The sequence below is a fragment of the Terrapene carolina genome, unplaced genomic scaffold (genome assembly GCF_002925995.2).
Source record: "Terrapene carolina triunguis isolate 2854851 unplaced genomic scaffold, T_m_triunguis-2.0 Scaffold136, whole genome shotgun sequence".
Lineage (NCBI taxonomy): Eukaryota > Metazoa > Chordata > Testudines > Emydidae > Terrapene > Terrapene triunguis.
In genome coordinates this window covers 5,504,139-5,525,943 of record NW_020664487.1, presented here as the reverse complement: position 1 = coordinate 5,525,943, position 21,805 = coordinate 5,504,139, and the positions used below count along the sequence as shown (strand labels likewise).

The following is a 21,805-nucleotide window of genomic DNA, read 5'->3' as shown; positions in this document are numbered from 1 at the left end:
CAAGGTTGGAGTAGAATTTACCGTGAACATCTGCTTGACTGGCAAAGCAAGTATACCATGATTTTCAAAATAAATGTGTTTTATTTTGGTAAAAATTGAAAATCCAAATACTGTAACAGTAGTACAAATTACAGTAAATGGTTGTGAAAATGGCAGTAAAAGCAACTTGCCAATAATTACTTGCTAATTTTCAGTTAGTTTCCCAGACACTTGCTCAGATCAGTGAAGTTCTACTGCATTTTTAAATATTATTACAGAAGGCAACTTTGTTTTTCTTTTCCATAAAAATAAATATAACATTCTAACATTTCCAATGTGACATTTGATTATATTCATATAACTCCAGTGAAGCTCCTAAAGTCTTCCATTCTTAAACATAGTTGAAAGATTGTTCTCCTGATGGTGATTAAATGCAGTAAACAAACAGTAATATATTATCCATTGCTGCTTTATAAGCAAGCATTCCTTTTATGCTGTTCAGTATTTTTGGGATCCAATGCTGTTCTGAGCTTGAACTAAATATCTGAAGTTGACACTTGCTGTTGAGTAAGTGAATTGCTGTTGGATTGAATTGCTATCCATTTGTCTTGCATAAATGGCCTCCCAGTTTCCATAATATTAAGTAATTGCTTCTCAGGGGATTGGTAATATCTTTTGAGCCTCTCACCTGCTGTGAAAGTTCTATCTCTTGCATTGTTCATCTCTGGTCCAGGTTGGTATGGGCAAATGGCATCAGGTATCAAAAGGAATAAGGCATCAGCAGGAAGTAGATCATGAGAAAAGTAGAGCGGTGGTAGTACAGAGTGTTTCCACTGTATCCCTGATTCCCTGCACCATCATCACACTCCCTGCAAAATCTCCTCCCTGAAGTTCAGGCTGTGCAGTGTTGGAGGATGACATGAGTGAGGAGACAGCACTCTCCATGGCACTTCTTCCCCCCATCCCCTCACCTCACCGGCAAAGTTCTGTGAGTTTGCAAGAATTTAATGCCATTCATCCAAATATTGATATGGCCCACATCACAATGTATCTGAGAACTTCCCAAGGACTTCCTTCTTAGCGTGGAGAGAGAGAGAGAATGTTGCTGGGTTATTTGGTTAGAGCTGTGACATCTACTTTCCTTCCCAACTTTCTTTTATCATTTTATTGTTACTTCAGCTTCCCAATCCCTTTTCCCCCTTTCTGTTTCATCAGCCTGTTTTATCCTGTTCAGCAGCCTTCGGTTTTAAACTCTCCGGGGCAAGGACTGTCTCCTCTGTTGGACAACACCGTGCCCAGCGCAGTTGGCACCCAATTAGGGATACTAGGCTTTATTGTAATATAGTATGTATAAGGAAGGGGGAATGGAGGAACTTGCGGAAGGAAAGTTAAGCAGGAGTTGGGTACTGCATTTAGACCTGAACATTATGAACTTAGTAGTTATCCCTTGAGTCAAATAGTTCCAGAACCTTGGTTCAGCTTCTGTGACAGTTCTACAAGTGAGGGCACGTGTCCACATTTATCATTTTTACTAACCAAATTCCTGATAGACTCAGCAAGGAAGCCAGTAATTGAGCAGAAGTAGAAACTGAACTACTCTTTCAAGCATGTGGCTGTCCATCCAAGCCAAAATTGAGGCACATAAGTGGAGTAGTGTGGAAAAGCTTTGCTGGCCTTGTTCCACCTATTCTGTGGATAAATAGAGAGTTTCAGTCTCCAGAGCTTTAAGAAATCTTTTGTAAGCATTAAATTAAAAAAACAAGAGAAAACACTATTCCTTTTTCTGATGGTACTCTAAATATCACCACAAAACTCCCCTTTGTTGACAGTTGAGTAGCTGTGGTTCTGTGTGTGTCAGACTGCTTCTTTCATAATAAAAGATTCTGTAGTTTCCACAGCATGTTAGCAGTTAAAAGACCAGTAATTAAAATAATAAAATATTTTAAAAATGCTTTGTACCAATATGCCTCCAATACAAAATACCAATATTCTTCACATTTTTTCTTTAAAACCTTTTAAAAATGATTGATTTATACAACTAATTGAGCAAATCTGTAAATCTCGTATCATTTGGAAAATATAAGTTTATCAACAAATACAATACATATTACAGAATTTTATGTTTTCAGACAGAAGATTGATTTACTTTGTCATTTTAGGAGATGTTAAAGAAATGCCACCTTTGTATGGAATCAATAGTACAAGCCAAAGATAGACAGGCTGCTGAAGCAAACAAAAACGCAAGCATTCTTTTAGAAGAGCTGGATTTAGAGAAGGTAAGGAGTCCCCTTTCTTTTCAAGTTTCATTTCTGTGACCAAAATGTCTCCACCATCAGAAGAAACTATACAAGATCTGGGCCTGAATTAAAAACAAACACACACGCGCTCTCGCTCTCTCTCGGGCTAGAGGTGTGTGGAAATATTTACCACAAAGAGGGACCCAGTGAATGTTTAGCCACCATAAAATCCACCTTTTAGGTGGCCAAAACTTCACTGATGTTTCTTTGGCAGTGAAAGTGCTTCAGACAGCTATTCCGGATAGATTATTTTTTCTGTTAGAACTCCAAAATAATCTGTGCAAATATAAGAAAAGATAATTATATATGATTGATTATTTTATATATATATATACAAACTATAATTATCTTAAATCATTCATAGATAGATAGATATAAAATATGATTTTAAGGTAATTATAGTTTGTAGATGGCACACAGTAACAGAAAACCTGTTGCACAGTATTTATTGTCTGAGTATGCTTTACCTCCTGCATATCAAGTTTAAAAGAATATCATTAAAGAAATGCTTATGTATGGACACTGTTTCTTGGTATAAGCATTTCCCAAAAAGATTAATATAAAGCAGAAAGTTATTTTGTACAAACTGAGCTTACTGAAGAGTCTGTACCTGGTGACATTAGCACAAATATATTTGATCTAAAATCTGTATTAATTTGAGCTTCTAGTGCCACATTAGTTGCAGCATTTTTAATAAGCATATATTTTACCATCTCACTCTAATTGAAAATGGTTTATCTTCATTCTTTTTGGTAAGTTTCATGCATTCTTGATTTGGCTTGTGCTTCATATGCACATGCTCTATAGGTACGCTTGAAGATTAAAATATAGGGCAAAATTCTCCTCTCCGCTGCAATATGTATTGTTTATATTTGCAGAGTTAAATGTACAATCGAGATCCATAGTGCAGGTCAGAGTGGAAAATATTGGCCTTTTGATGTCTAAACATAATTTAACTAATTAAATTAGATGTTTGATTTTCACAGTTGCAAATTGTAATGTAAAAAAGAAGTAATCTTGAAGCATTCACATTGCTCCCGAACATGGTGCACGGTTCCTCTTTATCAACTTGCAGTACTCTCATACTGCTAAAATGTTCTTGACTTACAGCTGAGGGAAGAAAGCAGGAGGCTGGCTTTGGCTGCCAAAAGAGAAAAAAGAAAAGAGAAACGGAGAAAGAAAAAGGAAGAACAAAGAAGAAAACTAGAAGAAATAGAAGCTAAAAATAAAGAGAATTTTGAACTACAAGCTGCTCAAGAGAAGGAAAAGCTGAAAGCTGAAGGTAGTCTTATTGCTGTTTCCCATAGATTTAATCTTTTCCCATAATTTTTTACTCCCAGTATGATTACAGCTTTTTTTATCAGTACTTTGATATAAGGTTTCATGTAGTCCATCCATATTTGCTATATCTAACATGACTTTTAAATTTTACTAAACATAGGAATCGCTATACTGGATCAGACCAGTGGTCTATCTAGGCAGCATGCAGTCTCTGACAGTGGCCATAACCAACTGCTTCAGAAGCAACTATGGGATAACCTGTCCACAGTGAAACTTTCCTCCTAGCCCCCGGTACATAGTGGTTGGCTTTGTCGAGAAGCTAGAGTTTATATCCTTTCCAGAGCTCTTGTGGTTTTTAATATTTACTATAACTCTCCCACTATTCTTGTTATCTGAATAATGTCAAATCCTTTGGGCTCTGATACCTTGTAGCAATGCGTTCCAAAGGATAATTGAGTTTTGTATGGGAAGGTATTTCCTTTTATCAGTTTTGAATTTGCCACTTTTTGGTTTCATTGAATGTCCCCTTGTTCCGGTATCCTGAAAAGTGGTAAATAGAAATTACCAATCTAACTTCTCTACACATTATTTTGTATGCTTGTATCATGTCCCCTGCTATTAGTCTCTTCTCAAAGGCAAACAATAAACCCAGTCTTTTCAGTTTCTCTTTGTGAGAGTTTTTCCATACCCTTAATCATTTTTGTGAGCACTCTTGGAACTCCCTGTATCCTTTAGGAGATGCAGTTACCAGAACTGAATGCAATATGAAGGCGTACCATTAGCTTATATAATGGCACTATAACAATTTCTGCATTATTTTTACGTAACTGTCTTAGCAGTTATTGGCTTATGATTATCCCATGGAGTCATTCAAGACTGTTACTAAACTTTAGTAGTAAATTGCCTGATTTGCTAGGTGTGACTTGAAAAACAAAAATATCCCGGAATTGCAAATTTCCTCATGCTGTAGTAATTTTTTTTGATTCTTAATCAGATGAGCCTGAGGTCCTAATGGAGCCTCCTAGTGCCACCACTACAACCACCATAGGTATATCTGCAACTTGGACCACTTTAGCAGGTTCCCATGGGAAAAGGAACAATACCATCACCACAACCAGCTCCAAGAGGAAAAGCAGGAAAAACAAAATGAACCCAGATAATGTTCAGATTCTATTTGATGATCAACTCCCACTCACCTATGGTCAACCAGAAAAAGCCAACGGCGAGTCGAAGAGTAGCAGTACCAGTGAAAGTGGCGACAGCGACAACATGAGGATTTCCAGCTGTAGTGACGAAAGCAGCAATAGCAACAGCAGCCACAAAAGTGACAGTCGTTCTTCCACAGCCGCCGCTAACGCTCTGAGCAACAAGAAACAGCCGTCGGTGCTGGTCACTTTCCCGAAGGAGGAGAGGAAAGCCATGTCTGGCAAATCATCAATGAAGTAAGTTATCGTGGCCATACGTAATAACTCCCATGGCAAAATAATTGGAACTTCCTGCTGAAGATGATTTTCAAGACCTATTTTTAATAGCCTTGTTAGAGTCTTGTAAATTATAAGAATAAAAATAGATAAGAGCACAAATGTCCTTGCTTTTCTATTTATATGAATATAAATATTGTATGAGGAGACAAAACATTTTTGGATCATGAATTATATTAAAACAGTGGGCTGAGGCATGAAGCCTACCCACAAATCTTTAGCTATATGTGGTTTCCCAGACAGAAGCATTTCAGTTAGTTCAGAGTTGGTATAGTCAGTGTTTTTTAGCAACAGGTGTCATGACTAGCGGCTAGTCTTTTAGCAATGCCAGCAAGTGAAAGGGGGGGAGTATTTTAGCCTAGGTTTCAGGTACAGTGCTGCTGAGTTCAAGTGGCACCTAATCCAGTGGATATTACATTGGTGGTTTTAAAAGTTCAAATGGTTTCTAGATGCATTCCAAAATGCCATATACACAAATTCATACTGGTTGGTTAATCTAAGTAGTTTATTGCTCTGCATCTTCCTCAGATGCGGTGAACCTGTTTCTAGCTTTCAGCAGAAGGGGGTGGGGGGGGGGGGGAAATAGCAAAACCAAATTCGCTAGTAGTTAGCTGCTAAAATACCGTTAAGATATTTTACTGCATATGTATATCAACTATATTTAATGAATGATCACTTGTGCTTAGTGTACTTAGTATCTGGGCAGAAATGTGCTAACTCAAGTTATGATTTTCTAATGCTGGTGCTCCTAACAAGCTTAGTGCCCAAAGGCTAAAGAAAAATGGCCACATGGTGTGTGTCTTGCACTGAGTTTGAAGAAATAATTTCTCTAAATGCAACAAATTATTTTTTTAAAGGTTGTCTGAGGTTATCAGTGAAGTAACCAGCAACTCCTTGTCCACTTGCACAAAATCTGGACCTTCTCCCCATTCTTCTCCAAATGGAAAATTAACCATAGCTAGCCCGAAACGTGGTCAGAAGAGGGAAGAAGGATGGAAGGAGGTTGTAAGAAGGTATGTGTGCATATACAAAGTCAAACATGCCAGTAGTTTTACGCCTTTTATGTATCTTTTTTGACAGAACATTTTTATTTCATTGTTCCCCATCTTGCAGTTAAAATGAATGTATTAGTTTGAGAGTAGAAGTGATAAATTTCTCCTCTTAAACACCAACTCAGGATCTGTCTCAAACTTCATATCTTCCTGCTAATCCTCACCTTATTTCAGATCATCAAAACTTCTCCAGTTGACTTAATACTTTTTTCTTCTGTATAGATCAAAGAAGGTTTCTGTCCCATCAACAGTAATTTCCAGAGTCATTGGAAGAGGAGGATGTAACATCAATGCTATCCGGGAGTTCACTGGAGCACATATAGACATCGACAAACAGAAAGACAAGACAGGGGACAGAATAATAACAATCAGGTAAAAAGTTTGTTTGGCATTGTTTACTACTTTTTGAAAGAATAATTTCTATACAGTAAATGGGAAGAATGAATTTTAAAGAGTAGTCTTTGGTTTAATAGACCACTTTTCTTGCAGGATTTCTAAGTGAGCAACAATTTTAAAGATATATCATTTGAGAAGCATAATTGATGCTACTATTCCGTTTGTGCTTTAGAACCAAAAGAATGTTTTCATGCAGAATAGGGAAAATTGGTTCTGTTCTGTAGTTATGGGCAGAAAGTAAGGAGAGAGAAACTATTTTTTGTGGACTATGCAATGCCTTTGTTGCTTAGGACACTGGTATTTCAGCCTTTAGCTTCATGTGTAAAGAATTTAAAACATCTAGTTTCCTTTAACATAAAATATCTTACTGTGAATTTATCTATAATAGAGTGGTTGACAACCTCAAAGCATACATTTGGGCTACATAGTGTAAAAGTTCAGGGTAAAAATTAAATCAGAATAACTATACTTTTCCTCCCTCCCTTTTACTCTTTATTACAGGGGTGGGACAGAATCAACAAGACAAGCAACACAGTTGATCAATGCTCTTATTAAGGATCCAGATAAGGAAATTGATGAACTTATTCCAAAGAATCGTTTGAAAAGTTCTGCTGCAAATTCCAAAATAGGGTCGTCAACACCCGCTGCCACTACAGCCGTTAACAATTCACTAATGGGAATCAAAGTGACCACTGTAGCTGTTCAATCAACATCTCAAACAGCCACAGCACTCACTGTGCCTGCAGTTTCTTCAGCACCCACACACAAAACTGTCAAGAACCCAGTGAATAACGTGCGGCCTGGTTTTCCAGTCTCTCTTCCATTAGCATATCCTCCTCCACAGTTTGCACATGCTTTACTTGCTGCTCAGACTTTCCAACAAATCCGTCCACCTCGGTTGCCCATGACCCACTTTGGAGGTACTTTTCCACCAGCTCAGTCTACCTGGGGTCCTTTTCCTGTTAGGCCTTTGAGCCCTGCAAGAGCTACTAACTCACCTAAACCTCACATGGTGCCTCGCCATAACAGTCAGAACAGCAGTGGTTCTCAGGTGAATTCAACAAGTTCTCTGACTACTAGTCCAACAGCTACAACAAGTTCAACAGCCTCTGCTGTGCCTGTTTCATCTACAAATGGCAGTCCCAGTTCACCGTCAGTCAGAAGGCAGCTTTTTGTTACAGTTGTGAAAACGTCTAATGCCACCACAACTACAATCACAACCACAGCTAGTAACAACAGTACAGCACCTACAAATGCCACATATCCCATCCCTACTGCCAAAGAACACTACCCTGTCTCATCCCCATCATCCCCTTCACCACCAGCTCAGCCAGTAGCGGTTTCTAGAAACAGTCCTTCAGACTGTGTAACAACCTCTCCGAATAAAGGGGCATCTTCCTCTGACCAGGAAGCAGCTAGTCCACCAGTAGTGGAAACAAGTAATTCAGCCAGCAGTGTGCAGCTGAGTGCTAGTTCTGTTGGGAGTTCCTCAGTGCACCCCGCTCACCAGCAATCTCCAGGATCTCTTTCTCAAGAAGCAAGACCTCCTCCCCAGCAACCTCAGGTTCCTCTACCAGATCCTAGAATGGTTGTGCCTCCAAATTTAGCAGCAGCAACAAGTTCATCTGCCCCAGTGGTAGGTTCGACAAATGCCCCCATGACCTATCCCTTGTCTCAGACATCAATGGGATCTACTCAACCTCCAGCTAAAATGGAAACCCCTGCTATCAAACCACCTGCCCATGGAACAAATACTGCTCACAAGTCTCCAGCTCCCGTGCAGAATTGTTCTGTTGCAGTCCATAATGTAAATCACATTAAAAGGCCCCACAGTGTTCCTTCTTCAGTGCAGCTTCCTTCTACCTTAAGTACACAAACTGTTTCTCAAAATTCAGCCCATCCAGCAAACAAATCTATGGGTACTAACTTCAGTGCTACTTTGCCTTTTGGGCCCTTTAGCACATTGTTTGAGAACAGTTCCACTTCTGCTCATGCCTTCTGGGGTGGATCTGTAGTTTCATCTCAGACAACACCAGAGTCCATTCTATCAGGAAAGTCTTCGTTTTTGCCAAACTCAGAACCCTTGCATCAGTCTGATACTTCCAAAGCCCCAGGTTTTAGGCCACCGTTACAAAGGCCAGCTCCAAGTCCCTCAGGTAAGTGTGTGTGTGTGTGTGTGTGGTGCCCTCAGTAATATGTCCCTCAGCTGAATGCCTGCACTTTGGAACACTTAATATTTTCTGCCTATTCTTTTAGGGTTCTTTATACTAAATGAATTGTGTATTCCGTAATTCATCTGCTCTTGAAATCACAGTTCCACTACAAGGGACAGATTCAAGTACAAGATTTCATTTTTAACCCGAATTATGTTTCTAGCCCTTACAAGGATACCTTCTGAATGTAAACTAATGGACTCCTGTCTTCGTGAGTGTGTATGCAGCCTGACACACCATCTCTGAGAGATGGGAACTGCCCTATTCATCTCATTTGAAGTACTGCATGTAAAACCCAGAGTTGACAGTTGAAATGTTAGCATGTTAAAATTATCAACACTGAAACTGTTAACAGAATCCTCCATCTACCACAACTTCTGAGGTATCAAAAGGCTCAGTTGTCACTGCCTATCTGACAAAACCTCCCTCTTTATCCCTTGCCAACTTCTGTAGTGTAGTCCTGCATAGCCAATATATAAATCCATAGCATATTGAAACTTTAGGACAGAGTTTAAAATGAATGTAAAATCAGAATATATAAAACAAGGGATACTTCACTAATTTTTATGATTCATTTTCATATTAATTCAACAAAAATCTCCATTTTTGAATGCACGTGATTCTGCAGGAGAATTTCCAGTCTGCTGCACTCATGCAGGGTTTTGTCACAGAATTCCGAGCAGCAACTTGCTATGGAGTACATAGAGCTTTTTTGTACTTCGACTCTGTCCAGTGTGTAGGGACTCATGATGTGGATTTTGTATGTAGTGTTTTGCCTTCAAGAGAAAAGTATAGCAATGACTTCCTAAAGAAGTGAAGAACAGTTGTAAATTTTGATCTGTTTGTTTATTAATATCAAAGAATTGAGAGAGGCCGTTTATTTTTTACATTGTAACCTATTCATGTGCATTAGTTAACTTCAGTTGATTTTGAAATAATTTTAGAGAGTTCGGTCGTCTTCAAATATCTGGCAATATGTAGAGGCCTTGTTATCAGTTCCTGTTGAATAGCAAGGGGTATTTTAGTGAGACAGAACTGAGTTGCATTTATATCAGTAGGGTTCCATGTATTGAAGTTACCTTTTTGCTGAATAGTTGTGCTCAGAATGTCAGCTTTTGTGTGTTTTAAAAAAAATCTAGCTCTCTTAGCTGTGAAGATAACTTTGAAAATGTGCCGCTAAAGAAAAGTGATGCATTGATATCTTCTTGTGTTAGCAGAGGGTCTAAGACTATAGCACTTAAGCGGTTTGGACTGCCCAGTTCATTTCAATCGGGACAGTGATGCCAGGGACTTTGGCATATTTCCAAGATCCCATGGAATTCAGTATTTTTGTCACAGAATTTGCCATTTTGTTGTGCTAGCCATCTGGCACTTTGTCTCCCTATTGGGTCTGGCTGGAGTTGCAGCTTGTTTGCCAGCTTTCCTAACAGGGAGTTAATTGGATGATAAGGAATGTGGTCCCTCATTGTTCCATGAAGTCAAGTAGCAGAGTTCAGGGAGCCAGAGTTAGAGTCTAACTTGCAGCTAGGGACTGGGGAGAAGTGTGAAGTGGTCTATCCATACTCTGTGGAGAATTGTATAGCTGCTGGCACCTGGGGAATCAAGGTGATACAAGCTCCCCTCTTGCTGGCACACATGGAAGTGGGGGAAGGAGGCTCTGAGCCAGGTCTCTTGGACAGTGTTGCAATAGTTGAAGCTCAAGGGGATAGGCGTGCTGGAGAACACAACAAAAAACTACTCCTTCTTTCTTGCCACTTCTCTGTTTGGGGTCGGTGACTTTTATAGCCTTCTTCCAGAATGCAAGATGCTTTGCCAGGCCATGCTGCAGATTGGAGTCTGAGGTCTGCTGACAGCCAGTCCATGAGCTATATTATTTCATAGCTATAATAAATTAATTTGATGACATGGCTTCATGTTGATCGCAGAACATATATTAAATATTTCCTTAATAAAGAAAGAAAAGGGGAGTGGAGAAATACTTTGTGAATTTTAAACACGATCACAACTTTACCTTCCCTGTGCCAGATGGTCTGCATTACTTACTAGAAAATCATTTTTCTAGTCCCAAATGATATAAATTAGAAAGATTTATGGATCTGGAAAATGCTAGATTGTTACGCTGGTAGCTAGTTATAGGATTATTTACAGTCTAGTTATTGCATTCACTTAAACTCCAGACCTCCACATAAAAATCAAGCATAATTTTTAAATGTTACTTATGTCTTTAAATATAAAATATGATTTGTATTAAGTCTCTCACAACAAAAAGTATGAAAGATTTCCAAACTGACAGTCTGTCTGTCTCTCTCTCCTCCCCCACTCCCTCCATTTACTGGCTAACTCCCTTCAGGTCTTTACTTTCACATTTTCTCTTCAACTGCTATTTTCCAATCATTTTTCTTCCCCTGAAAATTTTCCTGCATTATTTTACTTTCAGGTTTTCCCCTTTGAAAAGTTTTTTATTTTTTTGAAAGGAGGGTGGGCTTTTACTTTCTTACTACTTATTTGTATCCAGCTTCAGTACTGATGCATACTTATTTTCTCATTCACTCATTTATTTTAGTTGTTTTAAACCTTTCAGAATTACTTAATTCCTCACTCCTTCCTCTCTCTCTCACACTCACACACTCACACACACACACACCCCATTTCCAAAGTTTTTTACTACTCACTTCTCTTGCTCTCCTATTTGTACTTGTGTGAATGGAGAGAACAGCTAAAAAGACTTGGCTAATTAACCAAAATGTCAAATAATTGTGATGGATGAAGAAATTAATTTGATGCAAATGTTTTCCCACTGTCCTCATCTCCTACTTACACAGATGTTAATTAGAACCATCTTTCAGTGAGGACTTACCCTCTGCCAATTTCTTTCATAGGTATTGTCAGTATGGATTCACCGTATGCTTCTGTAACACCTTCTTCTGCACATTTGGGTAACTTTGCCTCAAACCTTTCGGGCGGTCAGATATATGCACCTGGGCCACCCCTGGGCGGAGCACCTTCAGCTGCTAATTTTAACAGACAGCATTTTTCCCCACTTAGTTTATTGCCTCCATGTTCATCAGCATCAAATGGTGAGTTCTTCTCAGTAGGAAACTAGTGAGAAATTATTGTAAAGGCAACCTATTCTGTCAAATTCTACCTAGTCTATGTAGCTTCCTAATGAATAAACTTGATATTTTTGGCTAAGCTTTTTCCTAGGGTTTTTTGTTTCATTGTTGTTAAAGTCCGTATCTGTTTGAAGATGGATTTTGAAACTATATTTTACAGAATGAATTGTCCTGGAAGAAATCTGTTAAATGAAAGATTTGATCTCAACAGATGCATTAGGGCTGCTCAATAATCCTCTCTGAGGTTCCTTTTAGATGTTGGGATTTTTTTCAAGTTCTAGCCCTTTTGGTTGAGAAGATACTCTTCCAAAAGTGAACCAACTGTCACTGATGTGATAGTGTATTCATAAATCCTACCAACAAATAGTGTTTCTTTTATGATTGATTGATTGTTTTTAGAACCCTTTAAAATAACCACTAAATAGATTTGGAGAGTGACTGTTTTCTGTAAATTTTGATATCTTCATCTATAATTGTGACTTTTACAGTTTTTGCTGTAACACAGCCATGATGTGTTATGATAGAAAACTAATTTTAAATTTAAAGATAACTCATTCCATTATATTTAAGGAAGAAAGTTAAAGGTTAAACCACTGGCAATACAGTATTAAAATCTGAAGTCCTCTTATTAGGACTTTTGCAGGCTAAATGAGATGCAGATGTTTTGAAAAGAACCCATTAATTTATTTAAGATATGCTTCAGAATCTAACCCTTTCTAATTGCCAATCTTTATTGATAATGCCTAAAATAATCTTTTTAACAGTATCTTTATAAACAATTGTATAGACTCTAGAGTAGTAAACTACTTACAATAATTGTTTCACATAAGCCACCAAACAGTCAACAAGTGATAAAGGCTTGAGCTGTATTTTGAACCAGTGATCTGGAGGTAAAACACTTCAGATTATCATAATATGCCTGCTGCGTCTCCTGAATCATCTACTTCCAAAAGCTTGGTTTTTTTTGTTTTTTTTTTACAGGTTAGTGTTGGTATATGTGAACAGAACTATATGAGTGGAAAGCAACAAAGAGTCCTGTGGCACCTTATAGACTAACAGTCTGTTTGTCTATAAGGTGCCACAGGACTCTTTGTCGCTTTTTACAGATCCAGACTTTGTCGCTTTTTACATGGCTACCCCTCTGATACTTGACTGTATGAGTGGAAATTCATTTTATCATCTCAAACTAGGTCTAGCAAAGATACTAAATATACATACACACTTCTGTAATTTTTCAATTATTTTCTGTAGAATCTCCTGCCCAATCAGTGTCATCTGGAGTTAGAGCACCATCTCCTACCCCTTCAACAGTGTCCTTGGGGTCAGAAAAGCCCAGCAATGCGTCTCAGGACAGAAAGGTTCCTGTTCCAATTGGGACTGAACGTTCTGCACGTATTAGACAAACTGGAACTTCTACTCCATCCGTTATTGGGAGCAATTTAGCCACTCCAGTGGGGCATAGTGGCATCTGGTCCTTTGAAGGGATAGGTGGCAATCAAGGTATGAAATATTGTCTAACAAGCATCCTTATGCATGCAATTTTTTATAGTCTTATTGCTTTTCTTAATAACCATGCTTTAGAACTGAGAGGCATTGTATAAATTGAATTCCGCAGAATTTACATTTGCTCATTTATAAATTCATTTCCAATTCTCAGAACTGGGTCTTCTGTCTGCTCTGTCCAATTTGAAGTTGTGTCCTAAACGGTAGTGGAGAACCTTTGGTTGTGAAGCTTTGCTGCTTGTGACATTTGTTGTTGCTGTTATAATTGCACAAAGCCATAAATAACAAAGCAGGTAGGTTCCACCCTGCCCGGGATGAACTAGATAATCTAGCTGTAATTTTTACGATTACTCCTGCAACCGGCCTAGAAGAGCAGTATTAATGGGCTTTGAATGGACTCTCATCCAAAACTCTCGTTGAGGAAGATTGTTGCAATACAGGACGTTAAGTGAGGAAATGCATGGGATAGTTGTCTCTTGAGGATGAAGATTACTCCTCTGGAGACTGTCATAACCTTTTTTCAGTTTTGCTTCTTTTATGGAGTTTGCTGTTCTGTATATTAGGAACTGTGAAACTTTCTGTTCAGATTCAGAGAGTTTAAGGCCAGACGGGACCATCAGATGATCTAGTTTGACCTGGATATCACACGCCATTACATCGAACCCAGTTACCCCTATGTTGAACCAAATAACTTGTTTGGCTAAAGCATATCTTCTCTTGGTGGTTAGTTCCAGTGGTTAATCAACCTCACTGTTAAAAATTTGTGCCTAACTTCTTATTTTAATTTGTCTGGTATCCGCTACCAGCTGCTGGTTCTTGTTATACCTTTTGCTGTTGGATTAAAGAAAGAGCCCTTTAGTACCTGTATTTTCTCCCTGTGAAGGCATGTGTACTCTGCAATCAAGAAACCTCTGTCTTCTTTTTGATGTGCTAAACAGGTTGAGCTCCTGAAGCCTCTCGCTAAGAGAGCATTTTCTCCAGCCCCCAAATAATTTCTGTGGCTCTTTTCTGTACCCTTCCCAATGTTTCCACATCTTTCTTAAAATGTGGCCACCAGAACTGTATGTGGCACTGCTGAGACCAACACTGGAATGCTATATACAGATGTAAAATCACCTCCCTATTCCTACACACTGCTCCCCTGTTTATACCTCTGAGGATCTCATTAGCTCTTTGTGCCATAGTGTTGGACTGGAAGCTCCTGTTGAGTAGCTTGTCCATTGTGAACCTTGTATCATTTTTAGTCACTACTTTCCAGGATACAGTCCTCCATCCTGTAAGTAGGGTAGAGCCTTCATTCCTTGTTTCTAGATGTATACTTTTACATTTGGCTGTTTTAAAATGCATTTTGTTTGAATGGGCCCAGCTTATCAAGCGATCCAGATCGCTCTATATGACTGCCCTGTCTTCCTCATTACTTACCACTCTGCCTATCTTTGTCATCCACAAATTTTATTAGCAATCATTTTATATTTGCTTCTACATCATTAGTGAAAAAGTTTAATAGTATTGGGCCTAGTGCTAATAATACCTGTGGACCTGCACTAAAATTACCCTCATTCAGTGGTGATTCCTGTTTAAAAACTTTTTGATCAGTCATTTATCTAGATCTTAATCTATTTAACGTGTGCTCTATTGATATTGTATAGTACTAATTTTATAATCAGAATGTCATGCAGTACTAAGTCAAACATCTTACAAAAGACAAAGTATTTATATCTACACAGTGACCTGAATCAAACTTCTTGTCTCCTTAAAGAATGTAATCAAGTTTCATAAGACCTATTTTCCATAAAATTGTGGTATTTATAGCATGAATTGTATTCCTGCCCTTTAATTCTTTATCAGATCACTCCCATTTCATCTTTTCCATTATTTTGTCCAGGACTGATTAGCCAGCTTATAGTTCTCTAGTCATTCCACTTTCCCTTTTTGAATATTGGCACATTATTAGCACTCTTTTCCAGTCTTCTGAAATTTCCCGTGTATTCTAAGATTTATTAAAAATTAACATCGGCAGGCCTGGGATCGTCTCAGCCAACTCTTTTCAGATTCTTGATTTTATTATCTGCTCCTGCTGGTTTAAAGAAGTTTATCCCTAGTAGATGTTGTCTACCATCCTTAGTTATTAATTCTCTGGCCAGTAGTCACACATTTTTATGTGGTATGAGTACACTTCTGCTTTGTAACCGAAATATTTATTGAACACTTGTGCCTTTTCTGTATCATTAACAATTTTACAATCTTCATCTCGCATTGGATCCTGTACCATTTGTTAAGATTTCTTTTATTTCTAAAACACTTCAAAAACTCATTGTTGTCCTCAGCCCTGCCAGCCAGAGATCTTTCCTTGATATCTTTAGTATCCCTTAAATATTATGAAAGGCAGAAAACTATTATCAACTATTTCCCCTCTTTTCCATTTGTAAATATATTACTTTTTAATTTCTGATTGGTGCTTTCACCTTGCCACTGAACAAGGATGGGCTTTTAGGTAAAGTCCTCTTTCTTGATTGTGTAATCATGACTTTTGGCAGTCTGATAAACTGTTCTGTAAGACCTGCCACTTCTTAACATTTTTCTAAGTTTTTCTTCCCAATCAATTTTGCTCATAATTTTTCTTAGCTTTAGGAAATTAGCCTTTTTGAAATATTGTCTGTCTCTGTTACCGGTTGAGAGTGTCCTCTGTTTTCCCATATTGAATGTAATCAGTTCATGATCACTGGTCCCTAGGTAACCACCAACTTCCAAGTGGCCTGCCTCTTCATGTTACCACTTGTGGATGCATCATCTTGTTTGCCTGTGAGCTTCAGGAATCTTTTGATAAAGGCAACTCTTTTGACAAGCGCCCATTTGTAGTATCGAACAGTCAAACTGAGGTTATAAGAAACCATGCAGTCCTCAATTTCCACTGTACAAGAGCTATAAGGGGCAGGTATCAGTATCCATAACTTGAAGGAGAAAATATTGTGGACGTTATTTCTTGACTAGAAGTAATTTTTCAACATCCTCCATTAAGTGGGATTTCTTCGAGTGATTGTCCACACAGATGTCATTCTTGGTATATATGTGCCTCAGAAGTATAGTCTGAGTGGACAACCAAGGTTTCTGTAGGGCAAGGGACTATTCTTGTTGCGGAAATGCTTTAATGCAGAGGACTTTAGTCTTAGCTGCCCATACAAGTTTATTAATATCAATATAATAATTGATTGTACTTGTTTCTTTGCTAGATAAAGTAGATTGGTGTCACAGTGGAATGGGAAGTCATATGATCCACAGGCCAATGTCTGATCCAGGAGTGTTTTCACATCAAGCGATGGAGCGAGACAGTACAGGAATTGTAACCCCTTCCGGTACATTCCATCAGCATGTTCCTGCAGGATATATGGATTTTCCTAAAGTCGGGGTAACAATCCTAATGTTTCTGGCATCCACCTTAGTATAGGAATTTCAGTATTTCTGTGTTGTTTCTTAAGACAAGTAGACATTTTATAGCAGTGGTTCTCAAACTTTTGTACTGGTGACCCCTTTCACATAGCAAGCCTCTGAGTGCGACCCCCCTTATAAATTAAAAACACTTTTTAATATATTTAACACCCTTATAAATGCTGGAGGTGACGCAGGGTTTGGGGTGGAGGCTGGCAGCTCGTGACCCCCCATGTAATAACCTCGCGACCCCCTGAGGGGTCCTGACCCCCCATTTGAGAACCCCTGTTTTATAGTACTGTCCAGTCAAAACAGTCTGAGCTGTGTATGTTAGAGTATTATTGATCTTTATTTTTCTCCAGAACAGTTGCAAGATACTACTAATCTGATACTAAAAAGTAAATGTACATCAGATAGGAAAAATGTTTAAAACCTTACTCTTTGAAATAATACAAATGTAGGAAATTTCTAAAATGTAAAGTGATAATTTCTATTGCTACTTGACATGTGTGTGTCTCTATATATACATGTTGATTCTTAACTTTTTCCCCCTGAAGGGTATGCCTTTCTCTGTGTATGGGAATGCAATGATTCCTCCTGTAGCACCCATCGCAGATGGTACTGGAGGTCCTATATTTAATGGACCTCATGCTGCTGACCCATCTTGGAACTCATTGATAAAGATGGTTTCAAATTCCACAGAAAACAATGGCCCTCAAACGGTAATATTGTGATTTTTTTTTATTATTATTATTATTATTATTCCTGACTTATCTTCAACATAATCAGATACAAAAACAAATCATTCCCCAGGAGTATAATGCAAAACATAAAAACTTCTGTATTTCTAGTCTTTCTGATTTTTCTAATTTAAATCTGATTTCCCCGTACTAATTACAACTGCAGCACCTAATGCACTTATATGTAACAAGTGTAAAATAAAGTTCACTTACTTTTTAAAAATAAGCAGAGTCATTGATGGCTTGTCAACATGGGGAAGTTGTTCCAGAATAAGGTAGGGTGTGAATTTAAGCATAATAGCTATTCCAGAATAAGTGTATCCACATGGGCAGCTATTGGAGAATAGCTATTAGAGTTAATTTCCTCATGTAGACAAGCCCTTATAGTAACTGTTTCAAGTGTTACATTACCTCTTTTGTTAAATGTGTTAAATAATGTTGGTGGGCTACTACAGAGGTACTAGAAGTGATATAGATGTGATAGAACTGATAAGTCACCTTTCCGGGAAGTGTTGTTTATTCACTGCTGCATATAATTTATGATTTTCTTAGTGGGAGGTGAGACTGTCACAGCATTAGACCTGGAGCATTATGCTTTTGAGCCGTATTGCCTTCACTAGTGCTAAGAGTGCCCAGGGAGAGAGTTGGCCCTTCCTACATCAGTTTAACCATTGCCCCACCATCAAGCTCTGTCCCAGTGTTACCCCTTTTGAGATCTCTAGCACTGCTGGCTGCACAAGTTGCCTCATTCTGCTGAATTATGGAAGTTCATTGTATGAGTGCAGTTGAGGGAGAGGGTTCCCTGTATGCTTTCTCCTCTTCCAGCCAAATCCAACTATATACCTAACGGTATAAACGCGCTTGCTTATATATTAAACTCTGTTAAAGTATTTATCAGTTATACCCAAATAGATTTTACTTTGTTACATGTAGTATTTGTAAGGTTTCTCCAGCAGTGAACGTGGTACTAGATATTGAAAAAACAATTCATAACAATAATAATTTTTTTAGTTCACTGAACTTTTCAAAAGCTGAAGTGAAACCGTTTATAATTCCCCAAATCATGATGCTTTACACCTTGACCTTGTAACTGATTCTGCTTGCATGATCCCCTGCATGCATGCAGAAACCGAACTGACTTCAGCAGGCACAGCATTAACAGATCCAGTGGCAGGTTTGGGGCCTTAGTTATTATTCCCCATGATCCTAGGAGGCTGGATTTCCTGATATACAGCTAATATAAATGTTACCGTATAGTATATCAGGGTGGAATGACACATTGTCATTCTGTGGCATGATAGTTTATTTTTTTATTGAAAAATTGCTGGGGGGGAAATGTTCTACCTAGTACTGAAGGGAATGTGTAGGTAGGGGAGAAGCACAGGCAGGAAGATGAAACTGATGAAAATAATCTCTGCACACCTCAGCTCTTAGGTATTACAAGAGGAAAACACATTTAAGAAAATAACTTGGTGTAGTTTATTAATAGATGCAACCATTACAGAAGTGAAAAGTGAAGGCAGGCACTCTAAATTATATTGTAAACATCTTAGCTAAGCCTAAAATTCTTAAATGTTCTAAAGCATCCTTGTAATACATCATTAGTAACACACCCTCTTCTTTTGCAGGTGTGGACTGGAACTTGGACACCTCACATGAACAGTGTGCATATGAACCAACTTGGCTGAGTGGGATCAACTTGTTAGCCTGGAGATTGCTTTTTATTCAGAGGAAAACACAAATGGCCGTTTAATATGCTCCCAAATCATTCTACTGATGTGCTTGACTGAAGTGTGTAGGCTTTTTGCAGAAGAACTTACTAACTGACCTTTTTCTGTGAACATTGTGACCACCCATTCCCCACCATCATATGTTTCAACTTAGTTAGCCTTTACTCTTCTTTTTTTAACATAACTTTCTGTTGAAACTGTTCTTTGGCTGGTTGGTTTTAGTACTGTAAACTGCTTCTGAGCAAACACAGAAATTTAGCAAAATTATGTAAACTTGATCCTGAAGTTTTAGAATGGCAAATAAATGTACAATTGTTTACATAACAGAAATGGCTAAGCAGAAAGTAAATTTCAATATGTCAGTATAGAGGCTCTACTTTATGTAGACTTAAATTAATGTGAGATATGTACCTTCATATTCAGAAATCTGGATGTTTCCTTCATACATTAAACTATTAATAAGCATAACTTTTCTACTTGTGTAATTTAAGTACAGTATAAAAGTGGGAATTATCAGTGGGTTTTCCCAATTATATACGTTGGATTTTTGAAAAGTCATACATCTGTTTATTTTTCTCTTGTAACCAGATACGTATTAAAAGTAAGTTTCCATTTTCTTCTACGCAGGGTTTTCAATAAAAAAAGAAAAAGCTCTTGAGATTATGCCTTCTGGCACTTCCAGAACTGTCTCCGTGCTAACACCAGTAGAGTTCCCCAGTGAATACTAGTGAACGTGCCATCCTGCAGCAGTCTGTTACAAATGACTCTTGCAGATGGGTGGATGCAGTGAGGTATGTTTAGTTCTCTGACCATTCTAAGTGCATCTATCTAGTTCCTCCCAGTCACCAGAGAAGAAAAATGTGTGACTGTTTTTGGCCGTTGGAGTAAAAGTAAGCACACCCACTGGCACTTAGTAGTAGAGATTCATTAATGAAACTGCCTCCAAACCAAGGCTTATTTTTCAAGAATTAGTGGCTTAATTAGAGCAGGCGATGTTTTATTCTGAACGGTGCATCTGCCTGATCAAAGTTAATTTTGAACATTCCAAAATGAAATTTCTGTGTAAATGATAATCTTTCCTAGCTTTTATCATGTTTTGCTTTTAAAGTTTCCTGGCGTGAAAACACCAGTATGCTCTGCAAAGGAACATCAACAAACTGTAGAGCAGTGGTTCTCAAACTTTGGTGCTGGTGACCCCTTTCAGAAAGGAAGCCTCCGAGTGTGACCCCACCTATAAATTAAACACTTTTTATATATTTAACACCATTATAAATGCTGGAGGCAAAGCGGGGTTTGGGGTGGAGGTTGACAGCTTGCGACCCCCCATGTAATAACCTCGTGACCCCCGAGGGGTCCCGACCCCCAGTTTGAGAACCCCTGCTGTAGAGCAAGTTCAGAAGTACTGTAAGGCAAGCCTTTGACAGCTTGAAACAAAGCTATTTTAACCCAAGATCCCAGTTTATAACACAAATGACTGTGTATGTGTGATATACAGTATAACCAAATTTATCAACTAGATCTACAAATCAACTGTAGTATTGTGGGAACAAATCCAACATGGTCTATCATTTGCTTTTTGAAATAGAAGAATGTTAAAAGGTAAATCTTTTTAAGGTACAATGTCAATCAAATCCACCCTTTTATATGGTGAGTTAGAGTCCTGACAAACTTTAGATAAATCTTAATTGAATGAATATCCCAAATTAATTAGATTAATTCTGTTTGTTGGCTATAAAACTGGATTTTTAAACTGCTGTTTCATAACTTACTATGATTACTCTCGTAAAGCCAGAAGGAAAAATGATTTTTCCAAAGCTATTATACAGCCTTTTAAATACTGAGATGCTACGTTTGAGATGTCCAGAAGTTCATGAATACCAGTGTCTGTATACATGCCCCAAGGTGGTGCTCTAAATCTAAGTAAACTCATTTTTCCAGTTGTCTGTGATTCCTCCTTCCGAAATCTAATGTATGAAGAATTGGTTGGATCAGAATGGATACTTAACTGAACAGCTGTTAATAAAAAACAATTTAAATTCAATTTCAGCACTTTACTATGAGTGGGGAATAATGCTATTAAGGTATTTTATATAACGTTTACCACTCTCCTATAACTTTATGATTAATGCTTCTCCAGTGCTAACGGATTATTTTTACTCTTTTGAAATAATCCTTCTGAGGAGTAAATACTGCTCAATATTTATTACAACAAAATGTATTCTGTGGGTCAAAAAAACTGAGTTTCTTAGGATGTGATTTCTTATAAAGCTGTCTGTATTTTGTTGACTTGAAAACAAAACTGTAGACACCGGAACATAGGCTGGAATGCCCCATGTTTCGTTTGTGGGATCAGGCTTGTTAAATAAAATACTGGGGGTTTTAGAAGTCTGTACTAGGAACATTTTTTCAGATACATTTTTTATATTTCAAATGTAATGCCTTTTATTTGACCAATAAAAAAAGGAACATACTCTTTTGAGACCTGGCAGGTCTTCCCTATCTTTTTTTAAATACATATGCATAGATTATTGGAGTGTGTATATGCAGAATACTTTATTCATTTTTCTGTTAATTAAGGAATGGCATAACTCAAG

At 38.0% G+C, this 21,805-nt stretch overlaps 1 protein-coding gene across 3 annotated transcripts in view; it reads left to right on the top strand.

Moving 5' to 3' along the window:
- ANKRD17 (ankyrin repeat domain 17) overlaps positions 1 to 20,501 on the top strand; it is a 100,659-nt gene extending 80,158 nt beyond the window's left edge. For all 3 annotated transcript variants that reach the window (XM_026653337.2, XM_026653336.2, XM_024196797.3), the window contains 11 exons: positions 2,139 to 2,255; positions 3,387 to 3,558; positions 4,552 to 4,999; positions 5,896 to 6,051; positions 6,313 to 6,462; positions 6,988 to 8,642; positions 11,579 to 11,776; positions 13,064 to 13,312; positions 16,546 to 16,721; positions 17,299 to 17,463; positions 19,110 to 20,501. In XM_026653337.2, coding sequence (XP_026509122.1) covers positions 2,139 to 2,255; positions 3,387 to 3,558; positions 4,552 to 4,999; positions 5,896 to 6,051; positions 6,313 to 6,462; positions 6,988 to 8,642; positions 11,579 to 11,776; positions 13,064 to 13,312; positions 16,546 to 16,721; positions 17,299 to 17,463; positions 19,110 to 19,169 — 3,546 coding nt within the window. In that variant the 3' untranslated portion in view covers positions 19,170 to 20,501. The remainder of the gene's footprint in view (positions 1 to 2,138; positions 2,256 to 3,386; positions 3,559 to 4,551; positions 5,000 to 5,895; positions 6,052 to 6,312; positions 6,463 to 6,987; positions 8,643 to 11,578; positions 11,777 to 13,063; positions 13,313 to 16,545; positions 16,722 to 17,298; positions 17,464 to 19,109) is intronic.
- Positions 20,502 to 21,805: the final 1,304 nt, after the last annotated feature.